Source organism: Arvicola amphibius, chromosome 6 (assembly GCF_903992535.2).
Source record: "Arvicola amphibius chromosome 6, mArvAmp1.2, whole genome shotgun sequence".
NCBI lineage: Eukaryota > Metazoa > Chordata > Mammalia > Rodentia > Cricetidae > Arvicola > Arvicola amphibius.
This window is the reverse complement of record NC_052052.2, coordinates 11,968,867-11,993,905: the sequence shown is the minus strand read 5'-3', so window position 1 is coordinate 11,993,905 and position 25,039 is coordinate 11,968,867. Positions and strand designations below refer to the sequence as shown.

Genomic DNA, 25,039 nt, shown 5'->3' with positions numbered 1-25,039 from the left:
AGGTTTTATCCATCCCTTTCTTGTGGGCAGGGCAGAGATTTTAGGAAAGAATCCTGTTCAGGACAAATCTTACTATCTAGCCTAGGCTACTTTTAACTCACAATAATCCTCCTGCCTGAGCCTCCTGAGTGCTGGGAATATAAGTGTTCATCTCCAGACCTCTCAGAATCTGAGGTTTAAAAAAATTGTATTTGCATGTGTGATATTTGTGCATGCGTGTGTGTGTGAGAGAGAGAGAGAGAGAGAGAGAGAGAGAGAGAGAGAGAGAGAGAGAGAGAGAGAGAGAGAGAGAGAGAGAGAGAATGCACGCTGCATCATGCCTGTGGCCATCAGAGGACAACGTAAGGGAGGTGGGACTCAGGTCTTCAGGTTGTACCCACTGAACCATCTTGCTGGCCCCAAACACGAGTCTTTTGAGCGCTGTGCCAGCCCTCACTCTATGCTTAGTTCCACCAAATTCCATCATCCCTACAGTGTTCCAGGCCCTGTTCCAGGCAGCCCGACACACCAACAAGCAATGCCTAATTGTTGAACTTAAGTTTGTGTATTGACTGGCTGGTTGGGGAGCCCCCAGGTGGATTTATCTTGATTTTCCTCTGACCAGCTGGGATTACAGGCATTATCATTTTAACATGGGAGCCAAGGATCCAAACTCAGACCCTCACGTTTGTTCCATGCATGTTTTATCACACAGAACCATACCCCAGTTTCTGGAGGAATGTGGTTTTATTCTCACTAGTACATAGGGTGTGTGAGTCCTGGCACACCAGCGCCACTCACTGCATGCACGTGGCAGTCACGGGACACTCCGTGTGGTCAGTTTTCTCTACCTTTCCACGGGTTCTGGGTACTGAACTTGGGCTGTCAGGCTTGAACTCAAGTACCTTGGGTCCAAGGAATAGGTTTCTATTTATTTATTTTTAATTAATTAGCTAATTAATTGAGCCTGGGTCTCATTATTTTGCCCCTGGATAGCCTGGAACTCAATATACACAGACCAGGCTGGTCGTGAATTTACAGATTGCCTGCCCCTGCCTCCCAAGTGCTGGGATTAAAGGTATGAGTCACCACCCTGGGCTCCAAGGCAAGTGTTTTTAAAGGGCTGAGTGTGTAGCTGATTGGTAGAGAACTTGCCCAGCACCCATAGGCTCTGGGTACTTAAAAAAAGAAAAGACAGGCTGGAGAGATGGCTCAGTGGTTAAGAGCATTGCCTGCTCTTCCAAAGGTCCTGAGTTCAATACCTGGCAACCACATGGTGGCTCACAACCATCTGTAATGAGGTCTGGTGCCCTCTTCTGGCCTGCAGACATACACACAGACAGAATATTGTATACATAATAAATAAATAAATATGCCGGCGGTGGTGGCGCACGCCTTTAATCCCAGCACTCGGGAGGCAGAAGCAGGCGGGAGGCAGAAGCAGGCAGATCTCTGAGTTCGAGGCCAGCCTGGTCTACAAAAGCTAGCTCCAGGACAGGCTCTAGAAACTACAGGGAAACCCTGTCTCACAAAACAAAAACAAAAACAAAAAAAAAAAAAAAAAAAAAAAAAAGACACATGAGTTAAGTCAAAAGAGCTCCCAGTCATAGTTGAAGCTATTCACCTCATGGGTGCTTTGAAATTAATTTCAATGTGCTTTACAGAGAGGGTGGGACGGGGGGGTGAAACTCAGTGATAAAATAAAGACACAAAACCACATCTTTATTGCAGCAGCTCTTGAGCAGAGCTGAGCTTGCTAAGCAAGGATCATTTTAGGGCATGCAAAGATGGAGGAAGAGCCAGACATGGGCAAAGCAAGCTGGCCACAGCAGGGAGTTAGGGCCACCCCTGGGGAAGCCCAAACATCCCCAAATCTCTTGCTGCACCTTTCTGCAGGGGCCCAGCTACCTCTGGCCAGGACAATCTTTGAGGTAGGTCGCCAGAGGCGGTAGCTCAGGGCACCATGTGCCACCACTTGAAGGCGAAGGGCTTCCTGCGGACATTGGTGCCACAGTGAACCTCCCCGTGGTACACGTGGTAGGCATAGAAGTCATTGATGAAGGTGCAGTGGAGGCCCAGCGGCTCCAGCAGGGAGCGCACCTTCTCCTCCAGGCAGCAGCGGCCGTTGATGATGGGCCCGAAGGGCTTGGGGATGCCCAGGTGCTTGCCCAGCACCAGCATGTTCACCTGCGGGAAAGTGGGGGTCCAGATCAGAGGAGACAGTGGCTAGGGTGGGACCCACAGGTCTACTGGACTAGGTTTCTGTTTTTAAAGATTTTTTAACTTTATTATTATATTACAAGCATTGGTGTTTTGCCTACATGTATGTCAGTGTGAGGATGCTGGATCCACAGAAACTGGAGTTACAGGCAGTTGTGAGCTGCCTTATGGGTGGCTGAGATTTGTAATCCAGACCCTCTGGAAGAGCAGCCAGTGCCCTTAACCTCTGAGCTGTCTCTCCAGCCCTGGGTGTTTTCTTCTTGTAACAAGCCTTCAATTGGTAAAAAGTCACATGTTGTTTAAGTTTGTTGAAAGGCTGAACCACAGTGAATTATGACGCCTCAGGAAGAGAGGGGGACAGATGGAGTCTACATATAGCTCAACATGTGGAGAAGACATCTCAGTAGCCAGATTTGAGCTCCCGACTTGAAACCCCAGAGCAGGCTCCTTCCTGAACTGTAGCCCCCAGTCCTACACCTGCCCATGGGCTTTCTTTGGAGAAGGCTGGTCAAACTCCATGGGAGGTGGGAAGATGCTTGGGGTCACAGTTAAGTAACAAAGGGGTCCATGCTCTGAAAGGTCAGATCTGGCCCTGAGATTGTTGCAAGACTCTGAAGAGGCTCTGGGTGCCATAGTGGACATGTGAGCCTCTCAGTGTGAAGGGAGAGTCACCTGCACCCACCTTAGGCCTGCTTTAGGCCTCTCATTGGTTGCATGCTGAGGTTTAAGCCATTTGAGTGAGATGAAGTTGGGTGGTGGCTGTCACCTCCTTACCATGTTTGGGAAGAAGGCCTCGGCCTTCGGGTTCCCTCTGGAGTTCCCCACGAGCTTGAAGAGCTGTGGAATATCAATGATGTCGCCCTCCGCGAGGCCCAGCTCCTGCTTCAGCACCACCCGGTTCCAGTCAATACAGCTCTGGTGGGGAGACCAAAGGGGTGCATTAGGGGAGGAGGAAGTGTGGAACAATAAGGGTGGGTAAGAACCAGGGTGTGGGCTCCCAGGAACCTCACACACTCCTTTCCTGCTCTCTACCTGTTCTTGGGCTTCAGACCCTGGGGGCCAGTAGCCAAGCCGCCTAGGGAGCAGCCCTGCAAGGCCGCCACCCCACCCACCCATGTATCTAATGGCAGGCAGTGTCTCCAGGGCAGTCTGGCTGATACCTCCACATAGGCATTCTGGTCTCTCAGTTTCTTGTTGGACAAAATGTCATTGATTGTCTGGTTTCTTCCTGTCGTGGAGGAAGAGAGAGAAAAGATGGACCCAATTTAGGAGGCAGGCTATCATACCCCAGTGAGGGAGGGGCAGAGCTGGACCCAGTGTCTCCATCTCTTTAGTGAGGATGTTTTAATTCAAGATGCACTTGCTCACCAGGTGGTGGTGGCACATGTCTTTAATCCCAGTACTCGGGAGGCAGAGGCAGGCAGATCTCTGTGAGTTTGAGTCCAGTCTGGTCTACAAGAGCTAGTTCCAGGACAGGCTCCAAAGCTACAGAGAAACCCTATCTCGGAAAAAAAAAAGATGCACTTGCTCCTGTATGTTTTGGAGGAGGGGTTCCAGAAATGCTGTCTTTAGTGGTAAAACTTAGCACACTCTAGCACCAGGATTGGCACAGAGTCAAAGAAACAAGGACGGTTGAGTGACCCACAGAACCTCATTGACACAGAGGATAAGGAAGGCGACCTAACAGAAGAAGCCACAGACTGAGACCCAGGGGCAAAGCCCAAAGCGGCACAGAGGACAAGCTGCTGCTTGAGAGATAGGATTCCAACAGAGTCAACCAAGCAAACCAAAGAACTCCATTCCGATGCCAGCCCCGGATCCAGCAGCACCAACTGTGGTGGCCCCAGCACCAATAAATGAGGTAGCTGTGTCAGCGTCCCCAGGAGGTGGCACTGGCCAGCTGGAAAGGGAAGCTGCATGAGGAAGGCTATTAGGTGGGGGCTCAGGTTGGCTTGGAGGCGACACAACATGGCTGGACCCCTGACTTGGGGTGGATTAGGACTGAAGAAATGAATGGGGCCCTGGTGCTCTGGGCTCTTCCAATCCCAGAGCTTTAACCCTTGGTCTCAGACCCTGTGTGTGTGTGTGTGTGTGTGTGTGTGTGTGTGTGTGTGTGCACCATACATGCATCTGATGCTCGAGCAGGCCATAAGAGGGCGCCAGATCCCCTGGAACTGACAGGTAGTTGAGAGCCATCATGTGAGGGCTGGGAACCGAACTCAGGTTCTCTGCAAGAGTAACAAGTGCTCTTAATTGCTGAGCTCTCTCTCCTGTCCCTATATTTACTTTTGAGACAGCCTCTCATGTAGCCCAGGCTAACCTCAGATTTGCTATGTAGCCTAGGATGACCCTGAATTCCTGGTTCTCAACCTCCTGAGTGCTGGGATTATGGGCACGCACCACCATGCCCAGTTTACAGTGCTCAGGGTAGAAGGGGCTGATGCCTAGCAAGCCCTCTTCCATCTGAGCTAAGTCTGCAGCCCCAGAGCCAGATGCTGTTAGAGAAGGAGGAGACTGGGGTGGGTGTGGGCTCTGTGCCAGAGCGCTTCCTTGGTGTGCATAAGACCCTGCATTCCAGCAATACAGGGAAGGAAAACTAGTAAGCAAAGGGGCATGGGGCTGGTTTGCTCAGCTCTGTCTAACACACTCAAATATATTTAGAGAAAACTCTTGTGTCCCAGAAGGTCCTTAGCCTCTGACCCTGCCTGTTGAATTTATTGAAAACATTATGTCCCATGGACTTTTGCTCAGTTCTTTCTCTCTGTTGCCCTGGGGCCTTCTCAGTTCCCTGTCTGTAATTTTCCCTTTCAGTTACTTCACGGACTCTTTTCATGCTGCTAACCCTGGTTCATACCCTGCCACTTCCAGGATACCTTCCCTGAGCCATACTGACTCAGGCACCCCCAAAATACCTTTTGTTCTCTTAGTAGCTCATTGGGAGTTTGGGGACTCTGTGCTGAGTATGGTGCCCCGCACACAGTCGGTACACAATCTCTTTAGACCCACAGTATCTCATGGAACAGTGGAGACTATAGACAGTAGAAGAAGCTGTCCACACAGGATGCCAGCCATGGTCAACTTACTTGGGATCCCTTCGAACAGCGGTACCTCGCCATGGCCCTGACTCTGCAGCTCCTGGAGCAGCCGGTAGCAGGCTCTGGGGCTGGACATCAACAGTCGAAAGCCCTGCTGGGAAACACTGGAGTCAGAGGGTGGCTCTGCCCCCCACCTGGGGTTTCTAGGAGGGGGGATAGCACCCTCTGTCGCCTTCCCATCCCCACAGAGAAGGAGAGCTGGCTTGGAAACCCAGGAAGAAGGGCTACGCACCTGCCTGTCAGGTGCTGGGACGAAACTCAAGAACTCATCGATGTGACCCACGAAGAGCCAGTCAGAGAAGAGCCTCACCGGGGCCTGCACCTGCTGGGCGCACAGGAAGTCCTGGAGGGCCTGATGCATGTCTCGGCTCTCGCTGCTGTCCTCACAGGAAGAAGTTATGACAGTCATCAGCATCATCAAACAATACAGGGCCCTGGAATCCCACCTGTGGATCTTCCCTCATAGAAGGAGGGCGTGAGGAGGGTCATGGGGCCCTCCTGTGAGATTCCAGTGTCTGCCTGCACCCCTTCCAACTGGATGAAGGTCTTCCCTAACCCTGTATCGTCACGTGCTCTCAAGAGGCGCGAGAGCACTGGTTCTCAAACTGGGGATCAACGACCCCCCTCGGGTCAAAACACCTTTTCACAGGGGTCACCTAAGACCATTGGAAAACACAGATATTTACATTACAATTCATAACAGCAGCAAAATGGAGTAGCAACAGAAATAATTTTATGGTTGGTGGTCACCACAATATGAGGAACTGCATTAAAGGGCCTCAGCGTTAGGAAGGCTGAGAACTACTGTACTAGATAGTGTGTAGCAGTGCGGGAGGAAACTTGAAGGGGAGAGGAGGTCCATGGATGCAGGGAGGCGGGGGAGGAGTCATCCATGCTGGGGTGAGACTTCAAGGATGCTTCATGGTGACCCACCCACCTGCAAGTAACCTCTCGCCCATGCTCAGTGTAAGCCTAATTCACCCCCAAGTTGGACGCTGGAAAACCAATTACTTTGGTCAGTTGTTGATCTTAGCTGGAAAAGTTCATGCAGTGGGCGTGGCCATGGGGACAGTGGACTGGTAGAGGACTCAAGGCTCCGCCCACCTATGGAAGGGACCACGGAGGAGCATGGGCTGCTGCTGTTGTTGCCCTGATATTTGAACAATTTAGGCTTTGCTGCTACAACTTCCTTGGAGGGAAAATGAGGCACAGCCACTGAGGCTCATAGGATCAGGGTCAAACCCACAGAGAGCATTGCCCACTGACTCAGCCTAGATGCCTGTGTGATGGAGAAGCATGGGCTTTGGAGCCGGTCACGCTCACTGTGCCACCCCTGGTTTCTGGCATATAGTAGATGCTCAGTAAACAGTCACTGACTGAAGATTTGTAAGTGGGCAGTGGTAGGCCCTGGAGGTTCCTCTCCCTATGTGCAGATTCCTCTCAATATCCTCTGACCTCTTGGGTTTGGAGAAGGTACAGGAGGCTCCACTGTGGCTTTTGTCACTGTCCACTACCCCAGCACCTGGGACCTGGCCACCCCTCCTGTTCTTCTCCTTACCTGGAGTAACCACTGCTCCCGATGAGGATCCTGCCAAGTGGGTATTCCTTTCCTCTGACGGTGACTGGGGGACTCACCTCCAGGTTCCCGAAGGCATCAAGTCCTGTGACCTCTGCTGTGTAGGGCCCTCTGGTCACATAGCCAAAATTTGGACCCTAAGATAGGAGGAGGAGACGCTGAGAATCAGAGGCAGCTGTCCCTGGGTGGCAATGGTGACTGAGGACTTAAGGCTGGTTTGGCCACGGGAAGGAATCCTGTGATTGCCAGAGAGGAAGCTTATGACTGTGAAGTGTGGAAGGGTTGCTGGATTGAGCCAGGGACCCTCGAAAGAGATGGGGCTTCTTGGGTCCCTGGCACATGTGCAGAACAGAATCTCAAAGCATTCTTTCTGCTCGCTCTCTGTAGGCTGGCAACAGGGAAGGAGTGGAGACAGGGACTCCTTCAGCCAGTTTGAGGAGGGACAGGAGTCCAAGCCACCCCTGAGGCCAGCACTTGGTCTACAGCACGTCCCCATTCTGACCCTGGCCTGGAATGGGTTTTACAGAGCATCTGTGACATCTCCATGTGAGTCTTCATCAGAGGTCACACCTGTTACCCCCAGTATGAGTTTTGTGGGTGCTGTGGCAAATCACCACCAGGACAGTGGCTAATACCACCCTGGTGTATCCTCCTGCATGTCTAAAGGCCTCAAGTCACTTGTCACACGATGGAACCAAAGTGTGGCCTCACACCCCTCATGGAGGCCCCAGAGGAAGAGTCTAAAGAGAAAATGTCTTGAGCTGGCTGGATGCCTATGTGGGCCTTGTGCTACCTCCCCGCTGTAGTCCTTCTCTGCCTTGCTGTGTGGGAAGGGCAGCCCAACCGCTGCCTCCTCCATCTGCTGGTGCCAGCAGCTGGCCAGGTGGCCTTGCCATCCCATGGAATCCCAGCTGTGAGCTGAGCCCACTACCCACATCACTCCTCCAGCCACCAGCCACCTCCGCTCCCGCAGATGCTAGACACAAGATGCCAGGTGGGTCTTGGCACCTGCCTGGCTTCCTACTTGTCCTGCCCAGAGAGCTGGTGAGTCCTCCTCTCATCAGCCTGCCACCTTCCTATGGGCCTCTCTTCCCAGGGGACAGCCTGGAGGTTGCCTCTCCCGATGGCCCCCAAATCCTGCTGGCCTGGTCTTGTGGAGCATCTCAGAGTGTGAGCACTCCCCACAGGGCCAGGCACTGCTCCTCATCAATCCTGGTCCTTTTCCACTCTGTCCTGACAAGGAGTCTAATCTCTTCATAACGGATGGGAACGGACAAAGTCCTGGCAACCGTAGGCTGGTGCTCCCACCTCCAAAGGGGATGAACTCGCCTCCACCATCAGCCCACACAGAGAGCCTAGCTACAGCTTGGTCACAGGCATAGGGTGTGCCAGGAAGAAACCTGTTAACGAGACGGACATATCCCTACAAGCCTCTGACATGGGGCGGGCCACTGCCTCTCCCTGGACAGCAAAATACTCCTGGCTGCAAAACGTGTTCCTTTTTCTGAGGGTTCTAGGCCCCAGTTCAGGCTAGAGTCTTCCGGGGGGGGGGGCTGGATGGGGAAGGGGCAGGGAGGCATTGTGGGAGGCCTGGTGTCCTCACACAGAGCCTCAATTTCTGCCTCTGTGGAATGGGCCTAGTGATAGCATCTTAATGGTTGTCACGTGAAATGAGTCAGTCCCTGCAGAGAACTCAGCACCGTGGCTGGAAGCACATGGGCTCAGTAAACATACTATTATTGTTATTTATGATGGGGACAACCTGTGCTGAGCTGGCATCTATCTACCAGGCCGGGCCAGTGTGACTCACCAACATGTCAACTCCCACTCCCAAATGTGTTGACCGTAGCTGATAAAGGCCCGGCTGATCCCGAAGCCCCAACACAGCCCCAGTGGTGGCCCCAAAAGACAAACCACACCCAAGAGATGGAACTCCTGTCTTGTGGCAAGAGCACTCTTAGGTAACCCAGGATGCCCCTGACAAGGTTATTCCAAGGATGAGCTCATTCCTGAAGAGGCACTGAGAAACCAGATCTTATCAGGGTCATGGCTGGAATAACCAGCACCGCCCCGTTGAGTCCCGCTGGAGCAGAGATTCAGCTTTGGGGACTCGGCTGCTCATGGACAAAGGGTGGGGCCCACAGGGTTCCTACCATGACCCGTTTGATGGGGAAGTCCTTCAAGCCTCTGTCCCTCGGGGAGTCGAAGACCACGGGCAGCGTCTTGTGGGGAGCCTGGATGTAGCCAATCTCCATTTCATCCTGGAGGTGCACAGAGAGGCTGCTGGATACGCCACAAAGTCTGTACCTGGTGTGATGTGGACCCGCCCCACCTGCTACCTATTGCCATCTAGAACAAACTCTGTGGGACACCTGGGCCGAAAGAATGGCTCTGAGGCTGCAGACCTGTGTCCTGCATGGCCTGCTGGGAAAAGGAATAGAACAGAGACCCTGAATCTGGGGAAGGGGGACGACCCTGGGCTGAGGCTGGGATGGGTGATTGAGCCTTGTCCTTGAGGAGAGACATCATCCAGTGTTGGGGTATCTAGGGGTGCTGAGAGGATGCTGGGGGACCCAGAGGACTCCCAGAATGGCTAGAATAGGCAGAGGCTTCAGTGGGAAGGCAGTTGACTGAGTCCAGGTGACAGTAGCCTTCTGGACCTCACAGGAGCAGGCAGGAGGCCCACCCGGGACTCTAGAGGGGTGTCCAAGTTTTCAGAAATGAATCTGGTGGGGACTTTGCCCCTCCAGCAAGCAGCTGTGCAGTGTGTGGGGACAGTCACTATGAGAAGTCACAGGATAGAAACTCTGGCTAGTGGGGACCTGTCTGCAGCGTCCCAGGGATGAGCCTATATCAGAGGTGGGATGACAGGGGCGGGACTTAGGGGACAGGAAGAGAAATGCAGACCCACTGGAGGGACGGCATACATGGAGGGGCAGCCTTCATGCTGGCCTTTGATGAGCATGACTGGGGTATGGGTGATGAGGAGGGGAACGTCTGCGGAGCGATGGGCAGAGGGCACCAGGTGAGAGCCAGGGGACGGCCATGGAGATGGCGGGGGCCACCAGCAACTCACAATCGATGTCAAATGAACTCTTAACTTGAGCCCCCGGTGTGAGTATCTTCCAAGGCTCCTTCCTCCCAGTCCATCCCAGGAAGGATGGCCCCAAGTTCTAGGCTGTGCCCCAGGAGCCCACAGCCCGCATCTATCCCTTGGCCCTCTGGTGGACAGGGCCACGTACCTGCATCCACTGGTCATCCAAATTCTCTTCTTCTGGGCACACAGTCAGCTTGCACTTGGCTTTCTTGGTCAGAGCAGTCAATGAATTTAGGAAGTCTTCGTTTTCAGAAATCCTACAAACATTAGCCCTGATGTCCACAGAGCAGCGATTTGTCCCTCCCCCCAGGGTCCTGAGCAAATTATGGCTTCCAGTGTCTGATGGCAGTCTTTTTTTTTTTTTCCCATTCCCAACAAACATAGCACCCAAAATTCAGGGCTCTTCCTAGTGCACCCAGACCCCACCCCCCTAGAGCTTCACCTGCACACGTATACCTCCTGGGGGGGCTGGGTGTTGGGGGTCATGATCCAGGGGGCCACACGAAACGTCACACTGTCTTGGAACACCAGAGCCTCAGGGAGATCCTGGAGGGGAGAGATGAGAAGGTACGTCATGTCAAGCAGGGTTCATCTGCTTCCTCTCCCCGACCCTCCTCTAGACTGAGACCTACCGGGTTAGATATGTCCAGCAGAGAGACTGTGAGGGGAATGAGTCCCTGGAAGTCAGCGTCAGCGAAAGCAAGACCCTCCACGTAGAAATTTGTGCTGTGTTGGCCGCCTGGCAGCTCCAGGCGGTGTGAGAACTGCTGTGGGCCCAGGACCACCTTGTATCTGGATGGCAGCTTACCCCCTAGACAGAGGCAGAGCACGCTTAGCCCTAGCATGCCTCTGTGGCTCCGATTTCCTCTCCTCCATGCTGAGATGCCTAGAGTCAATGTGTGCCACTACCCAAGGGTCCCTGGAGGTGGTTAGGAGGGGAAATACCCAAACTCCAGTTGGGACCTTGTTTTCCTGACTAAAGGGGTCCAGGAAGGGCACGACAGGTGCCAACACCATCCCTAACTCCGCTCCGTTCATCTATTCATTCGTATACTCATACGTTCAGTTATCCCCAAGCACCCAGTGCTGTCTCCTGGGTGACCATGGAGGAACAAAGACCATTGTGTACAACAGACACCAATTAAAGCAATGGTAGAGGGAAGTGGGGGGGGTGCGTCCTGGGGGTGGCAGTGCCTAGACGGAGGCATGTTGGGGATTGCTACCACCAGACCCTGAATTTTCTGTAAGCAACTTGTTTTCCTCTGCTCTGAGCAGCCTGCAGCTGCTCTGAGCACGAGACCCTGATGGCAGGGGAGTGGGTTCTGATGAGTCTGCAGCTGAGAGATCCCGAGAGCTGGGGCGTGGCCAGAGCCCTATATAAGCTGCCCCTGAGCACAATAAAGGGGGTGTTCTTGTTTCAAGGATGACCCGTGCCTCTGTCAGTGTGTGTGTATGTGTGTCCCCAGGCCCTTGCCTGCCTCATAAACGTCCTGTAGTTTAGGCGGTACAATACAGGCGTAGTGCCGTAGTACAGGTGCTACGGGACCGTGTAGCAGGGACGCGACAGAGGCACAAAGTTAGTCACCGCTCCATCAGCTTGATTAGCTAGTTCATCTAGGATGGAAGGGTGGGACCAAGCTGAGCCTTGGAAAGCCCCCTCCTGTCCACCATCCCTGGGAGAGCAAAGACATCAGTATGTGCCCCTCCCCCCGGGCCTCCACTCAACATTTTTAACCATGCACACCGCACAATGGCTGCTCTGGCCCTCTTGCTGGCCACTCTGCCCCCCCCCCCTGCATTCCTGAACCACGCAGGCTCATTCAACCTCAGGGCCTTGCACTTGCTATGCCCCCTGTCTGGGATGCCCTTCCTGCCTGCTACCCCCCCCCCCTGGTCTGGGATGCCCTTCCTGAGAGTACCCGCAGTCTCCTGGGACCTTCCTCTCTCTCTGCCCCAGTTCCACTCCTCCCACTGCCATTCCTAATGATCTTACCTGTCACCCTCCTATCCCACTAGGATGATGTGACATGGGGCAAAGATTCGGTCATGTTCATGGTTGTGAGCCCAGGGCTCAGAACTGAGGCTGGCAATGCCGGGTTAGCGGGTGTGAGGGGCTGCAAACTTATGATGTCTGGGCCACAAGGGGGTTCATGGCACCCGAGGGCTGTAAGGGGGTTCATGGCACACGGGGCTGTAAGTGGTTCATGGCACACGGGGGCTGCAGTGGGTTCATGGTACATGGGGGGGTGAGGGGAAAGAGGGAGGGGGAGTAGAAGAAGAGCGAGGAGCTAGGAAAGAGAAAGAGAAATAAGTGAGAAAGGAGAAAGAAGAAAAGCAAAGCAAGGGAGAGAAAAGAGAGGAGGGGGAGGGGAGGAGGTGGGCGTCCACTGGAGGAAGTCCTTGTGCCCAGCTGGGCCGTGGCATCTACTGACTGTCATCTGGAGGCAGAGGACAGAGGCCTGTGCCTGGCACTCAGAACCCAGCACACCGTAGGTCCATGGGAACTGCTTGCCAAGGGGAGTGGGGCAGGGCAGCGCCCCATCTGGTGGGGGGCAGAAAAGGAGCATGGGGTCACGGGAGGCAAGGGAAGGGCCAGGCCTACTCACGTGTGACCCGGAATACCCTCACTTTGTTCATCTTGTTCTTGGCCACGTGCAGCACCAGCTGATATTTGGCAAAGAAGTCTTTGGGAGTCTTCGTGCTTAGGGTCATTGGGGACATGTCCTGCAGGTCTAAAACAAGAAGCATGTGGCCCAAGATTGTTATATCTGTATTATATCTCTAGTGCCCAGCTCCCTCCAGCCGCCTCCTGGTGAAGCCCACACTCCCACACACCCTGCCGGAAAGGAACCTGGTCTATTTTCCTTTTTTAAAATGCTGCTCTTTTTGCTCATTTTTAAAATTACATTTACTGTTTTCTTTTGTTCCACAGCCCTGGCAACTGAACAGGGAGTCTTAGGTATACAAGGAAAGAACTCCACCGCTCACCCCCAGCCTGCGTTTATTTTTCGTGTGTATGCATGGGAGAGGTTGAAGGCGCTGTGGTACGTGTGGGGTCAGAGGACAGGACAGTTTGTACAGCCAGTTCTCTTCCTCTACCATGCTGCACCCCAGTACCGAACTCAGGACATCAGACTTGGCAGGGAGCACCCCTACCCTGCCCTGTGAGCCCTCTCGCCAGCCCCTGACTCTATTCTCTTCAGCATATATTTGATGTTTATCTGTGGATGTCTCCAAAAGGGGGAACCAAGGATGGAAACCCAGAGCAACAAGGCCTTCTGTCCCATTGTCATTTCTTGCTGTGACCCCAGCACCCAAATTCCACAGCACAGAGAGTGCCCAGGAGAGCAGCACGTGGTGGGTGGCATGGATTTGTGTATCAGGGTGATGGGGAATACGCCAAGTGGTCACTGCTGGCTGCTGGGCTACGGTGAAGGAGGCAAGGATATGGGCTCAACATGGATCGGGGTAAGCTTTGGGAAATCCCGCAGCTCTTAGTGCCTCAATTTCTCTACCAGTAAACAGGGGCAGAGAGAATGCCAAAGGGTGGGAGCCATTGTTGTCCAGAGCCCCTGGAGTGCCCACAAGGTCATGGTTAATAAATATCCTTCAGGGATGTCCCTGGTGTCAGTGTGAGATACATATTTGCTCCCATACAGTCATAGCCACTTTAGCATCCCCCACCCCACTGCTGCCGCCAGGGAAGGTGGGTGGCTTGTCTCAGTCTTCGCCCCTGGCCTACCCCAGCATCCAGGATGAGTACCCATTGAGACTCTGAACCTCTTAAACCCGCCAAGGAGTCAGGCTGTCTGGGCCGCAAATACTGACTGCAGCTGAGTAACTGTGTGACTTTCACAAGCTTGACTTCTTGTCTTAACTTTTTTTTAAAATTTATTACGTATATAGTATTCTGCCTACACGCCAGAAAAGGGCACCAGATCTCATTACCGATGGTTGTGATGTATTTGCTGAGACTTAAACTCTGGACCTCTGGAAGAGCAGCCAGTGCTCTTAACTGCTGAGCCGTCTCTCTAACCCTTGTCTTAACTTCTTAACTTCTCTGTGCCTCAGTTTCCCCATCCGTTAGCCACTGGGGTCTTGTGCAATATTTGGGGACCAGCACTCCTTTTTTTTTTTTTTTTTTTTAATTTGGCCCTCATGTCTGAGCCATGCCCAGATGTGTGGGCTAGACAGGGGCCAGCATGGAAAGCGGAGCCTCTTGGGGAGCCCACACTGGTCTCTTCGGACTGCTGCGTGACTTTAGCGGGTCACTTACTCCCTTGGGACACTTTTCCATTCCTTCCTCTATGACATGGACATGCTAACACAAGCGTGCTTCCCGAAGTCAGGGACTGCCTTATAAAACCGCATGGGCAAGTGAGCCTTATTGACGTGTGAGGCCCTTGTCCCCTTTACCTTTGTTGTCCAAGACCACGTCATCCTCGAAGTCCATTCTAGAGGACGTGGGGTTCTCCTTGTCACAGTTCACCAACAGGATGGCGCCTTGGCCACACGGGCCCCAGGTCCAGGTGCGCTGGGAATATCAGAAGGGCAAAAGACGCTGTCGGTAACTCTCTCGGATCCCATCAGCCCTTGGGAGACAAGTGCTGTTTTTTTTTTTTTTTTTCTCTCTCTCTCCCACTTCACCTGTTTCTCTCATCCAGGAATTCACAGGCCCAAAGAGTGGATTTCTGATGGCTCCAGATATAAGCGAATCTGGATGTGAGTCAGAGGTGTTCGTGGTTTGTTAAAGACAGCATCTACTCTAGCCGAGGCTAGCTTCCACTTCTAATCCTCACCTCTGATAGCTGAGATCAGAATACTGTGCAGCCACACCCAGTCTGTGTAGTGCTGGGTATTGAACCCAGGACTCCGTGCATGCTAGGCAAATCCTCTACCAGCTAAGCTACATCCCAGCCTCAATTCATCCATTTGTTTTTTTAAAAAGGAGCCTGATAGTAAAATATACTTTAAAAGACTTTAAAAAATTGGCTTAACAAACAAACGAGTCAAATACATAAGAAAGATTCTAATCCGTACAACTACTCTCATGTGACCAAATAAATCACTCTTTATTTGAGTGCTACTCTTGGTACCAGAAACCCTCTGCCCAATGATGAACTAACTGGGTGGCCCAGCCTGTAGAGATCTGTCATAATATGATAGATTAAGCAATATTGGATAAATTACGATGCTAGGTGACATTCTAAGCCACACTCTTCCCCTTCCCTTACTATTGATGGACTTCATCATTTGGAGCCTGCCAAAGTGTACACTAGCCACCAACACAAAGTCACGCAGGCAGTTCTGAAGTTCCAAGGACACTCTGGAATTCGCCCACAGACCCTGGGTTAATGGTCGACCCTATGTTACCCCGATCCACCATCTTTCTGCAACACACACTCCCAGCCATGCCTCGCTTCTCTCTCCCTCCATCCCTGTCTCTCTTCCCTTCCCCATCACTCACTGCCACACACCCCTGTGCACAGCTCCGTGGGAAACTCAGCTATCAGTCATTAAAGGTCTGGGGAGCCTTTCTGAGCCACAGCTGGGACCCATTACCTGGGTGACTCTTGAGTAGGCTAACGCCATTTCTGAACCCACAATTGGTTGTAAATATGACCTTGTAAAAGAGATGGAATATGCCTAAGCCACAAGGTCACCAGTTATTTCCTGGTAAGGGAACCTTACAAGTTAATACGAGACGCCGGCGAGGTGACGCTGTTCAGCCTGCCACCACCAGGAGGCGCGATAGGCGTGCACCATGTCCCTAAAGTGAGTATTGACGGACATTTGAGCCTTACCTGATCCTTCCCAGCCCTAGCAGGCTTCGCTCTGCCTGCTTTGCCAGTGCGGGTGACATCTGTGCTCAGGGAGATTTCTGGAATGGGCATGAGATGGGAGAGTTGGTGAGCGTGAGCCGCAAGGCTCTCAGACTGGCCCTGACGGTCGGCCCCGAGGATGGGAACTTCTCTGTTCCACCCTTTGTCCTCAAGAAGCCACACTAGAATTCAGAGAACAAAGTTCTGCCTTCCTCGGGAGCCATGACTGTGATGCCAAAGCAACTCCCAGCCACCCCAGTGAAGTCTCCACACCCTGCCAGGTCACCTTGCCAATTTCTCCAAGAACTCTGCCCCTCTCCCCCAGCCTCAACCCACCATCTTCATCTGGTCTTTGTTACGCATGTGTGTGTGTGTGTGTGTGTGTGTGTGTGTGTGTCTGTGTGTCTGTGTCAGGGAAAAACAGTCCCCAAGCCTACCCTGTGCAAATGTCAAAGCAAGGGACAGGTGTGTCTGTGAACTCCTTCCCTCTACCAGCAAATGAGACCACAGTTGCTTCAATAATGTAGACCTGTGTGCCTCACAGTGTGACACAGGGACAATGGTCTGCACAAGAGGGGCGATATGACCTTTTACTATTGTGCCATAGCAGATTCACTAATATGCATGAATCTAGGGACATAGCATTAGAGTCACGGTACCCCGGGCTTCCCCACCTCTCAGCAAGCAGTTCCTTGAGCCTCAGTTTCCTAATCAGTGAAATGGGATCACAGGGTTAAGTTCCCTGGATTATTGTAAGAATTAAATACAATTTAATCTCAGCACAGGTTCTGGCATTAGAGTAAGCCCCATTTTATTTAAATCTATACTCATGAGTGAAGCTCATCATTTAGATGACACCCAGCGACTTCATATGCTATTTATATATTTAATACACACTTAAAGAGTAGATTATTCAGGTTGAGTTCTCATTAAAAATCTATTTAATTTTTAAAGATTTAGATATAAGGTCTCACACTATGTTGTCCAGGCTAGCGTCTAGCTCCTGAACTCTGTGATTCTAAGAATGAACTTTAGCCGGGCGGTGGTGGCACACGCCTTTAATCCCAGCACTCGGGAGGCAGAGGCAGGCGGATCTCTGTGAGTTCGAGGCCAGCCTGGTCTACAAGAGCTAGTTCCAGGACAGGCTCCTGCAAAGCTACAGAGAAACCCTGTCTCGAAGAAACAAAAAACAAACAAACAACAACAAAAAAAAGAATGAACTTTAAAAAAGATTTTATTTTTATTTATGTGTTATGCATGTGTGTGGTGGGGGTCTATGAGTGTAGTTGCCTGTGGAGGCCAGAAGAGGGCATTGCATCCTCTGGAACTGGAGCTAACAGGTGGTTGTGAGCCAGCTGATGTGGGTACTAGAAGTCAAACTCAGGTCCTCTGTTGGAGCAATACACGCTCTCAACCACTGAGCCATCTTCCCAGTCACAGGGATAGGTTCTATTAAACATGAATATGAAAGAAATACAAGTACATGTGTTTAAATGGGTCATTGATATGATAAAAATGAAATGTAAATAATGGGATTTGGGGAACACAGAATTATCTGCTATAAAAAGCTATAATATGAGTGGGGTGATGGTGGTGCACACCTTTAATCCCAGCACTCGGGAGGCAGAGGCAGGAGGAACTCTGTGAGTTCAAGTCCAGCCAGGTCTACAAGAGCTAGTTCCAGGACAAGTCCAAAGCTACAGAGAAACCCTGTCTCGAAAAACAAAAACAAAACAAAAAGCTACACACACACACACACACACACACACACACACACACATATTTAATGAAGCATTAAAAAGGTATAGAAATTTGTGTATAGAATCCAGGCCCCTACTTCCTAGCCTGAGAAGTCAGTTACTACACTGTGATATGAGCCTTTACCTGTGCTTATATTAACTAATTACCAGGGATCCACGTAGCTGGAAACTCGTCCTTAGCTGAGGGTGACCTTGAGCCCCTGACCCGTCTGCCTCTACCTCTCAAGGTCTGGGAGTACTGAAGTACACCCCACACCAGGTGTATGCAGTACTGGGGGTTGAACCTCGGCTTCATGTTACCTAGGCGAACACTCCACCCTCATCCCCAGCCCCCCATCTGTGTTTCTTTGTGCTCATTCTCTGGGGAAGGGGAACTTAAGAATCACCAGTTGGGTGGCTAGCTAGAATTGGTCATTTTTCTTTGCTTGTTCTAAAGTAAGCTCTGGTCATGTTGTGTCTAGGAAAGATGCCCTGCTGTGTGGAGACAGAAGGCAGCTCTACAGTTCCTTCCTTCCCTCCCTTCCCTCCCTTCCTTCCCTCCCTTCCCTCCCTCCCTCCCTTCCTTCCCTCCCTCCCTCCCTCCCTCCCTCCCTTTCTTTCTTTTTGAGACAAGATCTTAGTATTTACTTAGTATTTAGCCCTGGCTGACCTCCAAGTGCTGGGATTAAAGGTGTGCACCATTAGCTGCTCTTTTGGGACCCTGGTCATCACTTACCCACCCCAGTGAGGTACAGCAGGGCTTGGATGGGTGAGGCCTTGGGTACATAATATGAAATTCGAACCTATAAGAAAATAACAGACCATTCATGCATTCATTAGTCATTCAACAAGCAGTCTGAGTTGCAGCACAAATTCTAATTGATCTTAATAATAAAAACTTGATGTCAACTATCAGGGGGTAAAAGCTGTAGGATCAGAGAAGCAGAGCAGCCAGTCACTAGAGAGTTCTTTCTTCTACCAGGGCTCAAACCAAAGGGGCAGTCCTGTCCTCAGACAGCCTCCTTAGACTGCACCATACCTCAGACTGCATTGAGCTCCTGTTTCTTCTCGTTTTATCTTCCTCTCTCTGCCCAACCATATCACTCCTGTCTCCACTTCTCTTGTGCTGGGGTTAAAGGCGTGTGATCCAAAGTTCTGGGATCACTTTTGTGTGAGCTGTTTCTCTTTTAGATTGGATCAATTTCATGTAGCCCAGGGTGGCCTTGAACTAACAGAGATCCGTCTGTCCTCCCAGTCCTGGGATTAAAGATGTGTGCCACCACTACCTAGCCTAGCGAGTTAGCTCTGTACTCTGATCTTCAGGCAAGCTTTATTTGTTAAAACACAAACAAAATATCACTACACTGAGCCCTGCTGTGTGCTGGCTTAATCCAGTTCAACTCAGCTAATGATGATGCTATCAAAAAGGGTCCCAAGGGAGTCCAGGAATGGAGGATCCACTCAGCCAGAGAAAGGAGTGAGGGAAGACTTCACAAGGAGGTGTTTACTGGCTGTCAACTTGAAACAGTATAGAGTTATCTGAGAGGAGAAAACCTCAATTGAGAAAATACCTGTATTGAGAAAGTTCTAGCTAGAAGACTTTTTTTTTTTTTAAATTAGTGATTGGTGGGGAAGGCCTAGCCCATTGCAGGTGGGGCCATCCCTGAGCTGGTGGTCCTGAGCTCTACAAGAAAGCAGGCTGAGCAAGCCAGTAAGCAGCACCCCTCCATGGTCTCTGCATCAGCTCCTGCCTCCAGGTTCCTGTCTTGTGTGAGTGCCTGTCCTGCCTTCCTTCAATGATGAACAGGCTGTAGAAGTGTGCGTCGAATAAACCCTTTCCTCCCTAATTGGTTTCTGGTCATGGTGTTTCATGGCAGCAATGGTAACCCGACAAGGACAATGTGTAGCTTGAGAAGGGGAGTAGGTGGAAGACTCTGGGGCATCTCAGCATTACTGCCCCCCATCCCCTGGGAACCGGGAACCTGATAATCACCCACGCGTGCACTGGGGCTTTGGGTACTTTCCCAGGAACTCTCCATCTCCTTTCTAGTTTTTCTTCAATAGACCTAGGTCCTGGAACTGGGGCAAAACGACCTGCAGATGACCTGCGGGTGTTTCTCCTTGCTCAACCAATCCAGCAAGTGCCGTGGCATTGATCAATTATAGTTAGCTGACCATTAAATGAGCTAGTCACAATAGCTGACAAACCACTCCTGGACTTCCCCTTTGATTCTGCGGGGGTTTTTCCTTTAAAAGTAGCCTGTAACAGCCACTTGGGTTCCTTCTCCTCACAAGGCTGAGGGACCCTGTCGCGCCAGAAATAAAAATTCCTCTTGCTTTTGCATCAACTGTGGTATGAGAGTGGTCTCTTGGGGTGACCCTTCCTCGGTAAGTGGGCTTTAGGGCCCAACATAGGGACTCAGCAGCCAGAAATGAGGTGCAAGTGGCATAAGAGGGAAAGAAGGAATAGGTGGTGGCCAGGGAACTGGTCTTCTGCAACAGAAGGTTCAAGTGTCTCTCACAGGACCCAGTTGGACAGCATCAGGTCTCTAGGCAGCATCCAAACAGGGAGGCTGAGGCGGGTCGTGGGGTGGGGGGAAGGATGCGGGAATGGGTTGGGGGGGGAGGGAGTAGGGGAGGGGTTGATGGTGGGTGGGGGCAGGAGGCTCTCCCAGGGTGAGCCCTGTGCATGGAAGCAAAGAGTTCCCATGTGCAACAGCGGTGGGGCTGACATCCCCATCCTCCCTCAGCCTCTCCCACCCCACCCACCAGGCCTCATCCCATCATCATCCCCCAACCTACCCCACCGTACCCTCAACCCCCACCTCACCCCATCCCACCCTTACTCCCCCCTCACCCACCCCATCCTTAGCCCCCACCCCACCCTTAGCTCCCACCACACCCCACCAGTCAGTCCCCCACCCAACCCGCAGCCCTCCACCCCGCCCAGCGGGTCCCCGCCCCCACCCCAATCATCACACCCACCTTTTGGTCATCTGTGCTACTGCTGGCTGCTTTGACCTGTAGGGTCACCTCCAGCTGGGGGTCCAGAGGCCACTTGGAGGTACCAGTGATGCTCTTCTTGGCTGGAGGACTGTGGGCGACATCTACGACCACTCCTGGGGAGGCTGTGATGCCGAAGGTCGTGCAGCCCTTGGGAGCAGAGCTGTGGAGTGGCAGGGGCCGGCAGAGACACTGGTGAGGAGAGGGCCTGGCCCCCCACGATATTGGCCCCAGCAATTCTCCTTTCCCCGGCAGGGAGAAACACAGGCCACCGCTGGGCTTGCTTTGGCCAGAGAGTAAATACCATATGATTGCCAGAAGGGGATAAGAATACAGAAGGGGAGGCTTCTGATGGGGGCCTTACACTTGAGCTAGAGAGACAGCAGAGGAAGGTATATATCACAGGCACCTCCCACACACCCACAGAGCAGTGTGCATGCAGAGCCCTTTAGTAGTGGGCATGCCAAGGGCTGTCTGTGTATAAAGAATCACACACTCAGAGATGGCTCAAAATACCCCCAAACAAAAGCCCCGCAACAACAACCAAAACGAAATCACACATATTTCTGGGGTGGTGGCAGAACAAATAATCTTTTTTTAAAAAAAAATTTTTTTTTTGAGACAGCCCTGGCTGTCAAGGAACTTAATGTGCAGACCAGGCTGGCCTGGAACTCACAGAGATCTACCTGCCTCTGCCTGGCTTCTAGGCAGACATTCTTGAGGCTCATCCTCTCACAACACAACTCGATCAGGGGTGGGCCGCACTTTACAAAGCAACATGAATTTGAGAGGGAGGAGGTGAGGGGAGAGGAGTCACATTGGAGGCCGGAGAAGGAAGGGAGGAATGATATCAGCACATACTCATGCATGAGATTCTCAAAATAAAAATTACAAAAGTTGTTGGGAGCCAGGCCGACCCCAGGCTTTCTCAGAAGTCCTGATGAAAGGACAAAGGGACCTTGAGTTCTATGCTCTGCTCAGGGGTGGCTGGGGCCAGGCCTTGAAGAAGTTAAGGTTTCAGTTCCTGGGCACCTAACTCTTTCCTGGTGAAGACACTGGAGTTACCCATCTGGGGCTATTGTGTGCTTGGTCTGCATTGCACTTGAGATACAATGTGTTCCCTTTGTGCAACATTGCTTGACTAGCTTCCTGCTGGACTTTGTCCCATGATATAATGGCTTTCTGCCGACTCTGCCCCCCTCCCTGTAAACTGTATACAGATGCTGTACTTCTTAACAAATGTGCTTGGTGCAAGCCATCAGCTTAGGCAAGATCTTGTCTCCACGTCCCTATATTCCTTATTTCTCATCTGCTGGTTCAGGTCGGAGGGCACCACGGAGTTTAGGACTGTCTCCAGGGATCCCTTCCCTGTATGTATTCTTCAGACGTGTGGTCCTAGGCCCAGGGGCAGCTGCCTCAACCTCCCATGGAAACAGGAAGACAGGCTTCCAGGCTTGATCCCCAGACCTGCGGCTGCAGACTTGGAGTCCAGTGGTCTGAACTTCCTCTGGGCACCCTCGGGCATGAGAACCACACCCAGGAAGCTACTGATAGGCAGTTGCTGAGTTACCCAACTGAGCAGAAGCTGAGGGACGCAGAGCCCAGGCTCAACCAGGCACAGATGAAACTAACTGGTGGTTGAGAAAACCTGTTTTGTTTTTATTATTATTATTATTTATTATGAGGCAATTATTTCATTTCAAAGTCAACAGAACCTGTGGCTGGTCGGGGGAAGAACAGTGCCCGGATTTCTTTCCCCAAGAGACTGAGGTGATGCAGCTAGGAGGTGAGGGCATGGGGCAGGTGGGCTTGGGTCAGCAGTAATGGGGACACAGCAGGAGGGTAATGGGGAGCCGGTGAGGGTTGTGGGGGAAGGGAGAGACAGAGACTGGAACAGTGAGGTCAGTGGAGGCTTCTCTTTGGTGAGGTCACAGGGCAGGTGTGGAGGAGCTTGCTTTCTGGAACATTCTCTCTCCTTTCTCTTTTCCTCATCCCCACCTTTTGAATCCACACTACACTCCAGAGGCAGAACTGTGTGAGCAAAGAGGGCAGAGAGAGACTTTCCTGGAGGATTGTGGGAAAAGGCTAGGAGAAATGACTTGGGGCCTGCCCTGCTGAGAGGGGAAAGAATATAGTATATTTTCTTCTTTCCTCCCTTTCTTCCTTCCTCCTCCCTCCCTCCCTCTCTCCTCTCTCTCTTTCTGCCTGTCTGTCTTCCCCACTCTCTTTCTGCAAAAAGATTCCCAGGTGACTGAGTGTCAGTGAGACCCCTTCCTGTACTCAACTTTCTTTTACTCAACAAAACAGGACACTACTGTATGTGAGGCCTGTCCCTCCCTAAGTGCACATTCAAGTGTGCAAATGTATGCATGCATGAATGCAAACACACACACACACACACACACACACACACACAGTGATTATTTTCCCAATCCATAGTACTCACTCCCAGCATAGGCCTGTGATCCCATTGTGGACACCTTCTAGTGTCCCAAATAGGGACACCATTTGACACCACTCATCCCAAACCACCTGTGCCTCTGTCCCTTCAACACAAGCGAGGACATCCTCACCTGGTTCCCATGCTTGTAGGGTCAGGGAGCAGGATGCTAGCACTGGGTGCCCTGACTCACTGGGCCACAGAGGCCAGCGTGTCTGCTTTAGCCAGTAGTCCTGGGGGAAGGATTCACTCAGATAGCACAGCCTGTGAGGGGCAGTTAAAACAATTTATTTATGATTTCATCAGATTCTGGTCATGGCCATGTGAAAAGCACAAGGACCCGAATTTGACCCCCAGAACCCATGTATAAAAGCTAAGTGAGGTAGCTGGGCGTGGTGGTATACACCTTAATCCCAGCACTCAGGAGGTAGACAGGAGGATTTCTGTGAGTAGCCTGGTCTACAGGGCGAGTTCCAGGACAGCCAGGGCTATACAGAGAAACCCTATCTCAAAAAAAAAAAGAAGAAGAAGAAGCATGCTTGCATCCCCATGCTGGGGAAGCAAAGACAGGTGGATCCCTGGGGCTCACTGGCCAGCCAGCACCTCATTCTCCATGGCTATCCCATGACTTGACCCGGATATCTGCCTCCTCCCTCGTCCCTTGTAGTCTATTCTCACATGGCCACACATGGTATTCCATTGCCCAACACACCTCCATGGCAGTCCACAGCAAACCAGGCCTTGAGAAGAGCAGAAGTCCTTCCACTGCCCCACCCAAGCTGCATAGGATGCTGCTGCCTCTGCCCAGGGCACCCCTCCCATTCTTCTCCCCACTGACTGCTCATGCCCCTGCCTCGGGTCCTTTGCACTAGCTGTATGGGCTCTTCACAGGGGACAGACAAACATCCACACTGTCATCAGCACCCCTGGCTGATCATATGTCATTGCTCTGATCTCCCCGTCTGAAACCCACAATCAGGACTAGCCAGACGGTTCAGCCGGTAAAGGCACTTGCTGCTAGGCCTGTGAGATGGGCTCCGTTTCCAGAACCCACACAGTGGAAGGAGAGAACCGACTCCCACAGGTTGTCCCCTGACCTCTGAAGACAGAGCCTGAGGGGTAACACCTGAGTTTGTCCTGGCCTCTACACGCTCTCCCACACACCTGAATCTACAACCACGTACATACCTGCAGACACTACGAAAGAAACACCGTGACCATGACCTAGGGAGGGTTAGCCTGGGATCCTGGCAAGGATGATGGGCTAGCGCTGGCTCCTGTCATCTCTGCACCCACCTTCAGCAGCTCGTCCTCTAAAAGAGACACCAGGCTTTCTTTTGCCTGTGTCCCCAGCCTCCCACTAGTGGCCTGGGGACCCCCCAGACCCTGAGTGTTTTCCTCCTGCTAGTGTCAGTCAGTTTCTGATCATGGGCGTGTCCCAGAGACGTCACTGGGGCCTCAGCTCTGTGGGGGAGGCTGCAGTAATCCCCACATGAAAGGCAACAGCAGACTCTACCCTGAGGCTTCCTCCACTGTCCAGTGTGATCTAGGACAAAGGTCTCAGCGCTCAGGACGTCCTCAGCCTATGTTTGGTGAAGGAACAAGGGAGTGGAAGAATGAACAAATGAATTGGGGATCTGCCCGGTACTGTGTGGAGTACCTAGCAAACAGCACTGCGGAGTACCTAGCAAACAGCACTGTGGCGTACTAAACAAACAGCCCCATGGAGTACAATTGCAATTGTCACACTTAATCTTGAGAGTCATTTCACCAGGCAAGGAAACCTAGCCTCCCTTCCATCAGCCTCCAGCAGGGCCGCAGCAGCGGTATTTCTACCTCACAGAGAGCCGGCTGTGGTGGGTCCCACCCCTCCCAACTTATCTCCCTAGCAGATCTCTTGGCCAGAGCCTGAGCTGGGCCAGCAGCATCCTGCCCCTGCTGGCATTGCCCACCCCGCCCCACACGCACAGGCTCACCCAAAGACATCCAGCGGGGTCGCGGTGCCCACCACACACACAGCATGGGTGGGCTGCTCAGGGGTCACATGGATCACCGCGCCCTGGGCCAT

At 52.2% G+C, this 25,039-nt stretch overlaps 1 protein-coding gene across 2 annotated transcripts; it reads right to left on the bottom strand.

Annotated features, from left to right (window-relative positions):
• Positions 1-1,932: 1,932 nt before the first annotated feature.
• Padi4 (peptidyl arginine deiminase 4) lies at positions 1,933-25,039 on the bottom strand. 2 transcript variants are annotated; one of them, XM_038334166.1, is made up of 16 exons: positions 24,948-25,039; positions 20,514-20,694; positions 18,265-18,331; positions 15,772-15,848; positions 14,384-14,501; positions 12,574-12,699; positions 10,600-10,778; positions 10,410-10,513; positions 10,113-10,224; positions 9,024-9,131; positions 6,853-7,007; positions 5,527-5,671; positions 5,279-5,385; positions 3,360-3,423; positions 2,974-3,114; positions 1,933-2,166 (listed from the first exon to the last, which is right to left on the bottom strand). In XM_038334166.1, exons 1-16 carry the CDS (start codon positions 25,037-25,039, stop codon positions 1,933-1,935), a joined length of 2,010 nt encoding a protein of 669 aa, XP_038190094.1. The 2 variants fall into 2 exon arrangements, with proteins under 2 accessions (XP_038190094.1, XP_038190093.1); XM_038334165.1 differs by having other exon boundaries at positions 3,360-3,427; positions 5,283-5,385.